Source organism: Misgurnus anguillicaudatus, chromosome 5 (assembly GCF_027580225.2).
Source record: "Misgurnus anguillicaudatus chromosome 5, ASM2758022v2, whole genome shotgun sequence".
Taxonomy (NCBI): Eukaryota; Metazoa; Chordata; class Actinopteri; order Cypriniformes; family Cobitidae; genus Misgurnus; species Misgurnus anguillicaudatus.
Genome location: NC_073341.2, coordinates 21,084,146 through 21,101,121, shown reverse-complemented (window position 1 = coordinate 21,101,121; position 16,976 = coordinate 21,084,146). Strand labels below are relative to the sequence as shown.

General features: G+C 37.1%; 1 protein-coding gene across 1 annotated transcript in view; it reads right to left on the bottom strand.

Annotated features, from left to right (window-relative positions):
• Nucleotides 1-4,991: 4,991 nt before the first annotated feature.
• The window catches only part of mvb12bb (multivesicular body subunit 12Bb), a 58,679-nt gene continuing 46,694 nt past the window's right edge, over nucleotides 4,992-16,976 (bottom strand). The window contains exons 9-11 of the mRNA XM_073867732.1: nucleotides 11,508-11,566; nucleotides 11,028-11,087; nucleotides 4,992-5,403 (exon numbers count right to left, since the gene is read on the bottom strand). Coding sequence (XP_073723833.1) covers nucleotides 5,359-5,403; nucleotides 11,028-11,087; nucleotides 11,508-11,566 — 164 coding nt within the window. The 3' untranslated portion in view covers nucleotides 4,992-5,358. The remainder of the gene's footprint in view (nucleotides 5,404-11,027; nucleotides 11,088-11,507; nucleotides 11,567-16,976) is intronic.

Here is a 16,976-nt window from a genome sequence, read left to right as displayed (position 1 = left end):
AAGTTGTCCAAATGAAGTCCTTAGAAACACATACGTATTACTAATGATGAATAAATTTTGAAAAGTGAGTTTTCAAAAGTCAGTAACGTGTTTTCTTTACTGTAAAATAACCACAGGTAACAAAGTCCTGTACCAACTGACAAGTCAGTGAACTTTCACGGTTTCTTAAGTTCTAAATACCTGCGTCTGAAATGGATATTGGTAAATAAGAAAGCAGTAAAAACCCTTTATTTACTTCTTTACTTGTTCACACTGGCTGTTGCATATCAATTTAAGACTTGAAGATTATACAGCTCATAGAGGATTACAGGCTCTTTAATGTGAACAGCTCCATTATATTTTGTTTTATGCTCTTGTGCACAAATACATTTTTAAAGGCACTATTCATGCATAAACACAACCAAACCATCTCTGCAAGGGCATGAGTGGGCAATCCTTGAATAAGCTGAAATGTGGACCATACCACATGCCATTCAAAAGTCTGGCTACACTATATGGAAAGCTTAAACGTGTTATGCTCTGTAAATTTCATCATGTCGGCCCATCTTCTGAGACCATGTCCTTCCAAAGACATGAAAGAGGCATCACTGGAATTCAGCTTATTCTCATGGACAAGTTTTCATGTATTCCCATATGTCCTAGTTTGTGCTCGAGTGTCTGTAAAAGAAAGGAGACTAACAAGGTGCGTGCACGTGGCCAGCGATGGATAGTTCCCTCTGCTCTACTATACATTGGAAGCAGATGACCATATCAGAAGTCTACGGTAACACAAAGTCAAAGGGTTTGTCTCTCCATCCCTGTGCAACAAGTCATGGTTTGACAAAACTCTCATCACTCTCTCCAGAACGAGAGAGAACAAATAACAGAAACAAACCAGAGACATAAAAATTATCCTGAATGTCGAAACATTTTGGGTAATGCACTGCTTATTGTCAAAACATTAGGATTAAGCATACAAACTGCACATATCACTTAAACTGTACTGTTATCAAACACCTACGTTTCTATTTATAAAGATAAATAGGCTAGCTGCAAATAGTTTCCCTATATTCCAAGCCAAACCATTCCCTTTAAACACACACAGATTGCCATTTAAGCACTGTAAAGGCTCTAACCAATGAGAACACTGAGAACCAGTTCTTTCATTTTACAGTGCGGTCTCAGGATACTATTATTTTCCCTATCATAGAGCCACAGTGAGGCTGAAAGTAAAACCATGTGAGGTGGTTGTTTGAAGAGGCAGAGATGCTATAGGTGGGGGCTGTGATTTTAAGAAAAAAAAAAACATATTTAGCCCCATCTGGTGGTCACCGGTCACCTATACAGAAAACCCGGGCACTGGATGGTGAACTGATCAGTTGCTAATTTTTAAAAGTTATATTGCATACGGTGTGTACTGTAAGTGTGTGAATGAGCAAATTACTGTACAATGAAGGTTATTTACATATTAATGCACGTATTTGCTGTAATATGGGTGATGGAGAATCCTTGACTAACCTTGCAAATAAACTTTAAGCTAAAGAAACTAGAAAGATACAAAGGTGCAAATAAGCACGAAAACAGGCCCCGCTATGCCATTATGTTTTTTACTGGTTAGTGGAAGAATTTACTGGGAAACTAAATGTTTAACCAGCTCATAGGAGTGTGAAGAGAGCTGAGGGGGCGGACAGCTATGACAGCACCCTGTCCCAGCGCTTCACACTATCTGAACGGGTCAGTGAGACAGAACATGTTCTCTTCAGAGTCCCTGCGTGTTACGGTGTGTCACTACAATCATTAACACACCAGTGACTCCTACACATACTTTACCAGAAACCCCTATTAGCTTATCTGGGGAAAAGGACAAAAGTGACACAAAGCATCATTACTAGAACTGATTTCATTAGGGGACTACAGGGGCCAATATCTTTGCCCTTATTATAAAGTGTACCTGAGGTTAATGGAGACACCTCAAAAGGTAAAACATAACATCAGCCTGGTTTCAATTACAGATTTGCACAAAATATACCTGGGAGCGGCCGGCCACGTTTGAGGTATTTCTGGGAAATTATAGTACTAAAATTATTTTTTCGATACATTTTGCAAAGTTAATGCTTTCTTTGGACATATTTTCAATTTGCATGTTAGGTTTGGGCAAGATGAAGTGTAGGATACACACTACACAGAGGATTTAGTTGTGATAGTTTTACCTGTAGGCTGCTGTATATTTATTTGGAAAGTCAACTTTGTTACACAAAAGGATAATATTAAATTTTTTTTTGTAATCTATTTAAAGTTCATTTAAATAACCTAATTAAAGGCTAACTTTTTTATTGATCCTGTATTCCAGATAATGTTCATTGATTTGAAACCAAGTGGGGCATGTTACACAAGTCACCAAGTTCACTCGTTGTTTGTTAGTGTATAGAAATGGCCTTTCTTTGACATATAAAACAGATCTAGAAAAATATCCATAAAGCATAAATAAAATAAAAAAACATTTGAAAGAAAACACAAACATTCACTACTGTTAAAAAAAATTATATATTATTACAAATAAATTGGATTCAGTACTAGATTTCTGGTTTTACGTGTGCAATGTAAAACATGCCAATGCAAATGCAGATCACCTGTACTTTCAAATATCCAGCCATAAATTGATTCCAGTAAAATTTAATGAACAGCATTCATGAAGGCTTTTAATTGCGTATAGTGTGCAAATTTGAATAATTACTGATGGACTTTTATCTGAGAAGCATTTAGTGATCCAACTGTCCATTATGATTCAATTGCAGATCATTTCTCTTTATTTTCTCTATTTGATTTTATCTCTTTATCTACTTTGTTTAACTTTAAACTCCTTTTTAATTTGGCGGCTCCCCAGCTTCCGTCGTCTAATGGGATAGAAAAGCGTCCATCAACTTCTACTTTAGAATCTTAGTGATTGCGCATCCATAGATGCCAGACTGACAGCTGCATCTTGGGTATTATTGGACGATGCCACCATACTGAGGAGGGCAAGACTGTCCTTCCAACACATACAAGTGTGGAGAAAAACACAATATGTTTTAACATTTCTTAACCAATTTTAGGGGTTTATATTCTACGTTGAGTATACACAAACATTTCTCTTCCAGTTACTTATAATCTCGACAGACTTTTGTTTTTAAATTATTATTTGACACCCTGATCAATACAAAACTGATTTAGACACTACTGGCAACCGTTGACTTCTCTTCCGAGGGGCGTGAATTCAAAATATGTGTTCGGAGTGTCATGTGTGTGGCTCGTTGTGTCAAAATATGTGTTTGTTGCGTCAAGTGAACCTATGTGCATCAAAATACGTGCCTGCTCCACACTCGTCGAAATGGTTTATGATAAAGGAGGCGCTCACGTTCACAAAATACTCGCAAGACACTAATTTAACACTACTCTGATTACAGATGAGATTATCATAAACTTCCTCGAAGCGCATGCATTTTGACATGACGCGCCAAACACATATATTGACATGACAACCCACACACATGACGGAGAAAATAAATGTTTTGACGAGCTTCGAACTCTTGAACCCTTGAAAAAGAAGTCACCGGCCAACACTGTCAAACACTACAGTAGGGTGGAAGGCATAATTCAATGTGGAGAGGATGTAATTTCCAATAAGTGCTAACAGCAAGAATTTTTAACACAATACAGTGGTTCATATAGATGCTAAATAGATGTATACAACAATCACTACACATAAATTCAGAAAAAAAGTTGTATTATGCTTTAGTGTTGTAGTTCACAAAATGACATTTTTTCTAATTTTATTAATAAAACACCTGCATTGTATTTGGATGTGCAAGTGGATGGCAAGCCATGGAAAGACAGTTCAGAATAAATGGTTAAGTTGATTTCAGCTCTTTAGTGTTTGTTCATTTTTATTTGCTTATAGACAAAGATAAATTCTCACATATCTGCAATGCCTTTGATTATTTCATCAACTTCTCTGATGGCATACACACATACATGCACACCCATGCACGCACGCACGCACACACACACACACACACAGACAAGAAGTGCCTAATCATATTTATATTCCACCAGTGTTTTAATGCAGTGACTTGCAATGGTCTTGGTCTTGACTTGGTCTTGGCCCCTTCAAAATCTTGGTCTTGTCTCGGTCTGTCTTGGTCTCGGTCATGACTTGGTCTCGGTTTAGGTGGTCTTGACTACAACACTATTATGCTTATTGAGTCCTTATGTATAGCCCTAACCTTAGAATTTGGAGAGTACTGTATGTATATTTTGTATAGGTTATGTAATGCGAGTATTAAAATGGCAAACAAGCCTCAAGGTGGTAAAGATTCCTATTTACATGCATACAACAAGTTGCGATTTGGTGACCATTTACAATATATAAAGTACTGTGCAAAAGTCTTAGGCCACCATGCCACAATGAGATTTGTTGTTTTTGCAATGTTATAGTGATCATATATAATTATCTTTAATAAAATACATCCAGAAAATACAGGAAATGTGTATGTAGTATTAAAAACTGTATACAAATGTAAACTGATGTGTCAAGTTTTTAGGGTAACCTCCCCTTCCACTTGAGCAATAGCAGGAAACTGCAGGATCTCTTAAACCTAAATGAAAGTAAATTCTAATTTTTAAATTTTAAAGAAATTAGTTTTTTTACTTCATTCTGCTCAAAAACGCTCAAGATGTGTTTAGTGCCAAGAGAGGTCACACTAAACACTGACGATGCCTAAAGAAGACATTTAGTCCTGAATTTTTTTTTTTGTACATATTTCCTGTATTTTCCTGTAGTTTGTTTTATTATCTTAATAAAATAAAATTTGAAAAATAAATGTGAATGGATATTAAAACTTCTAAAAAACAAGTCTGGTGGTGGTGGCCTAAGATTTTTGCACAGTACTATATTAATAAATGATATTTTTAAATGAAACCAGGTTTAGGGTTAACCACATATAACAGAACCATAAAGCAAAAAAACGTGCGAGTAATCTATCAAAACATTTATTTACATTTACGTTTATCCATTTAGCAGATGCTTTTATCCAAAGCAAAGATTTTTTGTAATAACATTCTTTATACAGTATTAAGCTGGGAAGTGTCTGCTACAAACTTGAAAACATCTGAAACATGAAGTGCAACAGACAAAAACTAACAACAAACTAAAAGGGATATTATATTTTAATAGCAATTACACGCACGGCTGACTTGCTCACAATAAGTCCAGGAACAATAAGAAAGTAAATTCAAATAGGTCTATTTTGATTTCATGTTTAAGCAGGCACAATCTTCAGATTGTTTGTTGGATGCAACAGATGCTTACATGCATGTATGATGTCAGGGTCACTTGGTCCATTAAAAGGCTGCAGCACCATGTTCAGTGTTAAAAGAGTAACTGTACTGTAAAACAAACAGAAATAAACCAATCAATAACAAAGCTGTCCGTTCAACAGCATAATCCAAACTAAATAATATTAACAATAATATTTCAGTTTTTGCATCACAACATGCTTTGCAGCATAAAACTGTATCATTTTATCTAATGGCAAAGTCTGTGTATTTCTTTCACCTTCTTGCTGAAAGTTTTTTTGTTGTTTGTCTTGCTGAATGCTGAATGGCGCCCTCATGTGTATCTGACCAAGAAACACATGCCACTTTGTCCTATTATAAGGCTAGACTATAAGTTAGCATTTTACACAGTACATCAGAAGGATCTGGGATTCATGCTTATGTGTTATAAATAACTGAATTACATAAAGTTTAAACACAGCAGTAGAATAGTCTGCTGTAAAAAAAAACAAAAAAACTAAATAAACAACACAGGGCAAAGAGATAACAAATGTGGTATCACGTGTAGGATTATTTAAAGGTAAAAGGACTGTAAATGAACAAAACTGTAATGTGTTTCTTTAACCCGTTAATTGGCGCTGTCCCGTGAACGGGACACCTACGTTTATTTCAATATTTTCTATGTAAATGTTAATCTATCACGACACACTATATATTGTTGGAAAGGTCTAAGAATGTAGTTTTCATATTTCAAAACCTTTTAGCAGTAATAATAATGCAGTAACTGTAATTTATTCATTTGTGACACAAGTATGCAGCAAACCTCAAAGCAAACCAGCACAAACCTCAGTTTTTTGACAATTTTATGTATTAAAAATTATACTATATTGCATTTTTATTTATTACAAATAAATGTAAACTGCTTTAAAAAAAATTATATTTTCACCTCCAGACACTTCTCTAAAAAACGTTGAGGTTCTTTAAAACCAAAAATTACCAAAATTAAAACCAAAATTAGGCTTCTAGACCAAAAAAAAAAAAAAAAATGCCAGAGTTATATTAATTTAAAGGTGTATATCACCTTTTCACCGACCCCCCACTCAAAAATGGCTGCGCCAGTTAAAGGGTTAAATATTGGCTCTTATGACCAAAGATGTTTTGATGAAGGGTTTTGCTTAAAGGTCATGTTCTTTCTGACCCCATTTTTTAAACCCTAGTTAGTGTGTAATGTTAGTGCTATAATAGCATAAATAATACCTGTAAAATTATAAAGCACAAAGTTCATTGCCAGGCGATATATGCCAGAATTCGCCTTTCAAAGCCTACAGCGAATGGCCGGTTTGGACTACAGCCCTCTACTTCCTGCTTTAATGACGTCAGTAGAACAGTTTTTTGACTAAACTCCGCCCACAGGAATACGTCAGTCGCCAGCAATGCTAACAGCAAGCTAAGCTGCTATCGAATCACAACACACTAAACAAACTACACATTACGTACATTCGTTACGTATTTCTGAAGGAGGGACTTCATAGAACAAAGAAGACATCAGCCTGTTTTTAGGACAGTGAAAACAGCGCTATACAGATAAGTAAATTGTGGGAAAAATACCGCATTTTTTACATGTAAAACATGAACACATGTTATTGCACACTGTAAACACAATCAAAGCTTTAAAAACACAGAAGGAACACCTTTAATTTCTAACAATTTTTTAACAAAACATACAGAATAATTCAAGTTTCTTTTTACTTTACATGTAAAAATAATCATGATTAAAAAAACCAACAAATATACAAATACTGTAATTTAACCAGAGTAAAATACTCATAGATGTTATTCAGATTCAAAGCACTAGGTGATGCTGGAGGATCACACAACAGCGTTTTTCTTTTCAGAATCTCTTTCCTCCCTCCCCTCGTCTGCTTGAAGTAAAACTGCAAGCTCCACCATCATGTCACATGTCACACGCCGCTTAGTTATAATAAAAAGTCAAACACAGTACCTGACTTAGTAATAAATAAACAAGTATGTGTGTGTGTATGTGTGTGCGCGCGTGTATAAATGATGGATGGGAAGGAATGGGGTGTTATCTCAAAGTGCATGTATCACTGCCTGCCATTTTAACACAGGCCCGTGACAGAACAGTGACATGTGGAACATGGGCGGCAGCCTCCGAGATGAGCAGATCTTCATTTCCTGTTCCTGCTCAGAGCAGGTGAAGATATGTGACATGTTGTCTTCATTAATCCCCCCCTTCATTTGAATATCTACCCGGCTGCTCTCTGGGTGTCCGCCGACTATTTTTCTCCCTCACATCACTTCACATGACCATATGTGCAGTCAGATACGCATTCACATGGTATGGAAATACTTTAAAGCAAATCAATGAGCTACACACTTGCAGACAGTGACATACTGCGCATATAAGTTTGTCCCACTTGTTTTACTGTAGGTACAGTAGCACACATACACACCCACACGCAAAATCATTAGCCTCCCTTCAATAACATTTTTTCAGCTGTGCAAACTACATAAAGACGTCAGCTCAAATCACTAACTAATTAACACTTAAAAAGACACAAATTAGATATGCGTGGCTAAAAGCAATTATAATCTCTACGAGTTTTGCAAATCATTTGGGAAATGAAAAGAATGCGTAATTGCTGGAACCAACATCTTCAAAAAAAAAAAAAAAAAAAAAAGAAATGGCTCAAGTGACGCTTGTTAGGGAGCAGTCTTATCGACGGACGCGATTGTGATTACTACGCTTTCTGCAATTACATGTGCATATGTTTAATGTCACAAAATGCCTCTTTTTAATGAATGTGTTTTTAATAGAATTAGCAATCAGTCAATTACGATGTACGTCAGGGCCCTGAGCAGACGAGTTATCATCAAGAGACTAATGAGAAATACGTGCCGATTCTTACTGCAAATATGTATTCAGCTGTCGGCCAATAAATGCTACTGAATCGTAAAAGTAAAACCGACACCGTTTTGGTAGCATTTTACAATGTCGCACACAGTACATGCTATAAACTACAGGCTACAAAAGCGACATGAACAACACTAAACGGCTCTAAAAAAATAATCACGAGTACCTGTAAATTGCTAAGTGCCAACTTAAATACACAATAACATGCGCCCTGTAATGTAAATGACCTAAATGTTACTGTTTAGAGAGCACTGTTACCAAATCACTTTTTGCTTTTTATTTGCAACATAAAAATTCCACCTCCCAAAACCAATCTGACCCTGTCTGTGAAAACCCAGCAAAAGTCATTATTTTTATTTACTGTTTTCTGCATAAAATGATCTACATAATGTAAAGAACATTCTGTGAAAATATAACCTTGATATCTTTAATATTAACTGGGGAAGGCCATATGCAATTTTGTACAGGATTTTACAGACAGGGTAACACATTGCACTTCATTTAAAAAAAAATTATATATATATTATATATAGACATACAGTATATAGACATATGTGCTGTGCATATTCGTATTTCCGAAAAAAAAAATCCTTTGTTCATTAAAAAAATTAATTCATGAGCGATATATGACCAATAGTCCCTGCATCAGATGCATCCTTGCTTTCATTTCTGACAAGTTGGCAGGAAAGCTGCATTCCAGGTCGGAGATGAGTCTGAAGAACAATAGCTGTGGATGCTTTCACACAGATTCTAATTATCAGGGCAGCGCTCCGACTCCGTAGCCGTCAGCTCTCGCTTCTCCATTAATCTTATGCTGTCGCCCACCTCACTAAACCCAGTACTGTTACACTATCTCTGCTTTACTTCATCTGCAGAGTCTGTGTTAGGCTGTAATTAATGAACCCCCTCCCCTCCCGATAGCTGCTGCTTTTAATCACAGACTGCTTCCAAGAGAGACGCACCATGAAAAGTGTTGATGGGGGTTACCATAATACTACAGTATGTACAGTATAATGAAATACAGAGAAAATGGGCAATAAAATGCAATTGTTTTTGTAATATTTCTATTTGGTTATGATCTATAATAATGCACAACCCATTATCTTGTTTTTTGTACATTTCTGTATATTTATATTTTATAAACCTATGTGCATTATTGCCAAAGCATTCTCTGGGTATTACTGATATTAATATTTGCACTACTATTATATTATTATTATCATCATAACTATTGATCTACTATACTACTTTATGACCTTGTTTGTCAAGGCTAAGTCTCATAACCTACAGTAATTATAATGTTTAGATTAGGAGAATCAAAGTTTGAATTCACTTGATTTCACTGTGATTTCAGTTTTTGACCTTACTCAGTCAATATTAAAGATACCAAGGTTATATGTTTACAGAATGTTGTTATGAAGGATGATTTTTGTTGTTGTTGTAGAAAACATTAAATCATAAAAAAAAAATTAAAGACTGGAAAATACAGTACTGTGCAAAAGTCTTAGGCCACCATGCTACTATTAGATTTGTTGTTTTTGCAATTGTATAGTAATTTATCATATGTAATTATTTCTCAGTCTCTTTATTAGAATACAACCAGAAAATACAGGAAATATGTAGTATTAAAACAAGAATAAAAGTATAAGCTGATGTGTCAAGTATTTGGGTAAACTCCTCTTCCACTTGAGCAATAGCAGGAAACTGCAGGATCTCTTAAACCTAAATAAAATGAAATCCTAATTTCTCATTCTAATCAGTTGACTAAGGACTTCACAAGTCTCCTCAAAAAAGCTCAAGATGTGTTTCGTGCCAAGAGAGGTCACACTAAATAAATACTGACTGATGACTGAAGAAGAAATTTAGTTTTCATTTTTAATTTTGTGTACATATTTCCTGTATTTTCTGTTTTTATCTTAAAAAAGAGTGAAAAATAAATATGGATGGACATTAAAACTTTGCTAAAACAACAAAGCTGGTGATGGTGGCCTAAGACTTTTGCACGGTACTGTACATCAGAATCATTATGATCACAATTATGACTATAAACAAATGTACATAAGTCTGGACATTTTTGATCACTTGGGTTCTTATTAGTGAGTGTTAAAAAGATTTGTCGTTTCAACTTAAATTTTCAAGGCTATAACTTACTTTTTTGAGTTAATTCAACTTAAAAAATATTAGTTGACACAACATTGTTACACAATTTTTTGTGTTAACTAATATTTTTAATTTGAATTAACTAAAAAAAAATGTTAATTACTTTTTAAGTTGAACCAACTAATCGGTTTTTACAATGTGTGTGTAAAAGCATGCTTTGTGTATTTGCTGTAAATATTTAAGTCTTGAAAATCCTTATTCAGTATTCTTTCTTTTATAAAACCTGTTTACTGACCAAACCTGACAGCTGCCTGCTCCCTGAATGCACAGTAATAACCTATTTCTATTATTAGAGTTCATAATAAGCTCATCGTATCATAATAAACCCGTATTAGTGGATATTTTTAGACTTTCCATCTAGAATCACAATGACTGACCCAGACAATAAACTAATAGCACATCACAAATGTGATACTGCAACCCGTTGTAAAAAATAATACATTGTTGTTTCAACTCAAAATGCTGGGTCGTTCTAACCCACTGTTGGGTCAAACAAAAATATTTTCTGTGTTTGTCCATCATTTTTGGTCTAATGCTGGGTTGATAAAACAATACATGTGTGCATATATAAAAACTGTGATCTCTGTGCCAGTGACATGTAGTCCACCTGAGAAGCATACTGTATAGTGTGTTAACTTACTTCCTCCTCAATCTCTTGTGGCGATTTTATGGTAATGCCCATTAAATGGACTGGCTGTATCTGAAAAAAGAAACACAAATCAATGACACATAAAATCAGACAAAAAAACAAGATCTTTAATCCGCTTTCTCTAATTTTCCCTCTGTGTCTCTGACAATAGGAACTAAGCCCTTATGACAGGGGCCAAATGGCTCTCCATGAGCCCAGCTCTGCCTGTCAGTGCAGCATTGACTCCACAGCAGAGCTGAACATCTGGGTGGGGGGACCTCAAAGTTTGATTTGATTCATTAAGTTGCTCCATTCCATACATTTATAGCAGTGTACTGTAATCATAGAGGCATTAATTACTCACTAATTTGACAAATTTGGCTTTTTTTATCATAATCTCACTGCAGTTCTCACACGAACCTCTAGGGAGAAATTGTGAAAAAATGTGTTGTAGGCATACCATGATTCTAAATGTGTTAAGGAAGCACTTACTTCATCTCTGGATGTGGAGACACATTTTTTAGAGATCGTAAATGGTATATCATCCAAGGCTGCAAACAGAGAACACCACGTGATGTTACAAAAAATACCATTAATCCAATATTCTCAACAAAATCCTTCCTAATCAGTGCTGTACATTACGAAAATGCATTTGACTTAACCTAATAGTCGAAAACGGCAGAGCACTTAAAGTTTCAAACTCTCTCAAACAAAGCCAGATGAAAGCCTTCTTTATCCGCCACTGTATTTGAGTCTCCCCCCCCACCGCCCGCCCGCTCTCCACCCTCTTTCCCTGTTAATTACTCTTGATTATTCCTGATCCTGTCTTGTCAAGGAGACGTTCGACTCCAAAAACAAAAGCCCCACTCGCACACGTCGAAAGAAAAAGGGGAAAGAGAGAGACAAAACATTCGCCGGATATCAATTTGCATGAAAATGAGCCCGAGCGCTCGGCTCTCGGAGAGAAAGCGCGAACGAGAAAGAAAGAGAGAGGTGGATTCAAAAGAGGACTTGCCAAGAGTACGGTAGTATAATTAGCATTCTACCAAACAAACGGGCTTCAACAGAGCTATAATTAAGCAGGCCCGTAATTAAGTGTATGCCCTTTATCATAATGATCATGGTTAAAGCGCCTTTGATGGCTGCCAGTGGGTTATTAACGGCGTAACCCCGCGCCACACGGCGCCCACGCAAGAATCAGGGTGTCACGACTGTCAGGCTAAAGAGCGCCCCTTTGTTTATCAAATACATTAGAGCCCAAATTAACACAGGGTGACACGACCGCACAATAGCTCCCATTGACTGCACTGAAGAAAAATGTCCATCCCCCCATGAAAATATCGGAAGGCACCCAACTTCGCTCATGGAAAAGATATTGAGAGTGGCATCTAACGGCAATGCTATATATTACCAACAGACCATGGCTTCTGCTGGCGTGGTAGGAGGAAACTGTAAAAGATCTCTTTTCGTAAGGTACCTGGAGGTTGATGGTGTAAAGTGTTATGCGGAAAGAATATCTTAAACTGGTTTCATTACCTTGGCAAACGCTGAATGACTCGTTGTCCAGCACTTTTCCAGAGCAAATATGTGCAAAAACGTATCACGTCCTGTATTTTTAATGAATATGTCACCAGATGAAAAAGGTGATAGTGCTGGGTTGTTAAAATCCATGGTTGGGAAAGTATGGATAGATCATAGACTGTAAAAAAAATGGACGTAGTGTCCGTGACGTCACCCATAGGTTTCTGAAGATCGTTTTTGAAGTTTAAAGTAGGCGTGGCCTGCCGTCGCCAACTTGGCCGCACGTCACCGCGCATCACTCGCGGATATCCGAAAATGGGTAAAGAGGCGGGACGTGGGTAAAGCTGAGATGACTGGTTGCTGAAACCACTGTAGTGATGGCAGTGGCTGTTCAACCGTCACTCAAGTGGCCACGCCCTTAATAGAACTTTAAAGCTTAATATAATTAAACGGAGGAGTTACAAAAAAATCACCCCCCTCACAGTTGTCATGAAGGGCAAAATTAGCTATACAGACCAAAAACAATTTTTGTACCAGGCTGTAAAAATATTATTTTCTATTGTAAAGTTGGCCATTTTAACATGGAGGTCTATGGGAATTGACTCCCTTTTGGAGCCTGCCTCTAGTGGCCAGTCGATGAATTGCAGTTTAAATCACTTCCGTATTGGCTTCATTAGAGAGATCGGAAGATTGCCCCTCAGGATAGACCCAAACTTTTGGGGTGAATTAACCTAAAAAATGTTGGAAAATCCCTGCATAGGTTAATTTAAATCTAGTCTTGCGTAGCCAGAACCATGGCTGCTTTAAATGGCCAAGGAACGCCCAATATGACTGATACATAAAGCAACCAATCACGTTTCGCTTTGTGCCGCATCACGTTTAGGGGTTGCCACAATAACAGACTGATGTCCAACCACTAAATAATTAATTCACGGACGTCTGTGAAGTTCTTAACAAAAATGGCAAACATGTTAAAATATCTCTTTTAGATTACACTAACCGTTTCAAGCAAAACTATTAGACGTCGTTTAAAGATGACATGCCGTACATTTTGGCTTGGTGATGTTTCCAGGCTTGACCGTTAAAGAACACACACGCCTCCCGAAAATCCTCTGTAAATCCTCTATAATTCAGACAATCAGCATCATGCAATATGCATCAGACGTTCAGCCGGGTGTGCCTCATTTGTCTTGAAAAGTGAAGCCTCTGGCTCTTCGATCGCCCCCTGGTGGCTGGCTGCAGTACAAGTCATAAACCCCGCCCTCTCCATTCAAACGAATAGGAATGACTCTGCTCTAAATAAAAAAAATTACACTCCCAATAAAAATTTCCAAAAGATGGTTTTGGTCGTTTAAGGTTATCACGCTGATATATGTTCAATTGTTCAATATATATGTTCATATATGTTCAGTTGTTCAATTGTGTTCATTTTTGTGATGTTTCATTTTAGCATATATAAACAGGGTGTGTCGTTATGTTTGGCGTGGTTGAATTGGAGTGTTTGGGCAGAAGTTTGATACCGCGGCTTCGCCTCCTGCTCCACCGATGTTTCCTTCTGCGCATGCCTTGGCTCCAAACTGACATTTTTATGTAACATGGTGGTGACAATGGTCGGACATTTTTAGCTTCAATTCAATACAATGGAAGGAGGCGATGTCGCTTCGTACATCTTTTTTTACAGTCTGAGGTTGAGACTAATTTAAACCCAACTTGTGGGGTTGTCCATATTTTACCCAACCATGGGTTAAACAACCCATAATTTTTTAAGTGATTTTCTTTAGAGTTAAATTATAACTCTTTAATAGACAGAAACAGACAAGGTCAAACCATTTCATCACAGTTATCAACGACATACTCAGAGGTTTAGTGGATTTTTTAACACTCCCATGGATGCTACGTTTATGGCCATCAGGCAGAGCTCAGAAAATCTATCACCCAGCTCTGGAATAGACCATTGAGGTCATTTCACCGGCACAGCTTGGATAATCAAATAAAGATAGTAACAACCTGTTTCGGTCCATAAAAATGCGAATAAACATGTTCTTAAGCTTTGTTGAACAACTGTGGGGCGGAGAAGATCTAATGGAGAGCTGTTCGCTAGCTTTGATGAATCAGGTTCACGTCAAACGGATGAAGGTGGAACTTGAAGGCCACAGTGCTCCATTTTATTGTTCAAGCATTCAATGTCTTCAATCAGAAATGTGCTTCGTATTCACCTGTCATTCATATCTGAAGCACGTACACACGTACTTATGACCTGATGGCAGAATTTGGGGGCAACTGTGCGGAGAGAAAAATTGATGTGAGTTTGGGGTCATGTCAGGCAGGAATGTTAAGGTAATGTTTGTCCAGACTGCTGCTGCCTAGACTGTAAGTCATGAAGGTAAAGTATGGCGCCTGGCAGATTCTGTTCATATAGTTTAGAGCACAGGCACCCTGATATACTGTATGTGGAGGAGTATAAGTGAGAATATCAGATGTGGCTGCAAACAGTACAATGGCAGCAGAACATCAGTGTTAAAGGAATAGTCTACTCATTTTCAATATTAAAATATGTTATTACCTTAACTAAGAATTGTTGATACATCCCTCTATCATCTGTGTGGGTGCACGTAAGCGCTGGAGCGCGCTGCGACGCTTCGATAGCATTTAGCTTAGCCCCATTCATTCAATGGTACCATTTAGAGATAAAGTTAGAAGTGACCAAACACATCAACGTTTTTCCTATTTAAGACGAGTAGTTATACGAGCAAGTTTGGTGGTAAAAAATACAACGTAGCGCTTTTCTAAGCGGATTTAAAAGAGGAACTAAATTTTATGGCGTAATAGCACTTTTGGGAGTACTTCGACTCGGCGCAGTAACACCCTCCCTCTCCCATTATGAGAGTGAGAAGGGGAGCGGACTTTTCAGGCGAGTCGAAGTACTCCCAAAAGTGCTTTCAAATTTTATTTTTGCGCAAGTTCCCTCTTACGTCACTCCTCCCAGGGATTCCCCAGGGTCTTAAAGCTCGTAACCTGCGCAGTTTTCAAAAACAGGGCTTTAATTCTGTTTACAAACTTAAAGACGTAAAATAAAATATTTATATATTTAGAATGATGGATATAGAATGCACAACATGTGTTTGCTTATTTTGTTCACAAACATGAACAACATTATAATAACAAGGAACTATGTTTCTAACCACAGGTGAAGAGCTGTCGTTCAAACCACACAGGTTTGTGATGCAGGGGTGCGTTTCCCGAAAGCATCGTTAGCTAACTACTGTCGTAAGTTTCGTCGTTACTGCCAAAGTTCAAGATTTGGTATTTCCCGAAACCATAGTTCAAACGAACATTCGCAAGCTGCATCGCAAACTTGGGTGGTTTGAACGACAGCTCTTCACCTGTCGTTATATGTAGACTTACATTGATTATGCTTTTGAACAAAATAAGCAAAAATCATGAAGTACATTCTATATCCATCATTCTAAATATATTACAATTTTATTTTACATTTTTAAGTTTGTAAATTGAATTAAAGCCCTGTATTTGAAAACTGCGCATGTTCGCAGTCCTACGAGCTTTAAGACCCTGGGGAATCCCTGGGAGGAGTGACGTAAGAGGGAACTTGCAAGTGAATTAAATATCTTGAAAATAAACGACAGATAACTAAATAACGATAACAAAATCAGTCTTCCGATGCAATATATGTTATTTACAGCAATAAATTAGTACTCCACCTCCCACGTGACATCATCAACTATGTTGTTAAACCAACATGGATCAAAAGACGAATGTGCGACAAAGTTACTATGCTTTCGGGAAACAGTCGTGACAAGGTAGTTTGTTTCTCCAACTATGCATCATACTATGATGGCTCAGCAGTGAGTAACGTCGTTGTTCGGGAAACGCACCCCAGCTTGCGAATGTTCGTGTGAACTATGGTTACGGGAAACACCAAATCGTTGAACTGTCAGTAACGGCGAAACAACGACAGTAGTTGGCTAACAATGCTTTTGGGAAACGCACCCCTGGCTAGTGACTAAACTGATCCTTGTAACAAATACCTTCTGGAAAATAAAATGTTTCAGTTTTTAAAATATGCAGGGAGATGGCGAGCATGGATCACTGCTATGTGAAGAGGTTTGGCAGCAAGAATCCAAGGATCGGTAGTTCACATTGTATACTATACATTTTACACGATAACGTTAGCTCAGTGTAATAGGTGATACACATTAGATATGATATATGAACAAAGGTAAGTTACTTGTCATTTATTTAGCTTGATATCAGAAATAAACTTCTCTGAAAGGACTCTGGAAAGTCTACCGGAAGTTAAGATTGTTCCACAAAAGCCGCTTGTTTATGCTGTTATATTGCTGCTATAACCATCTATAGCATATGTGTATGTAGAGCTTCTATACAACCATCAACAGATCTTCAAAGATGATGAACATAGGC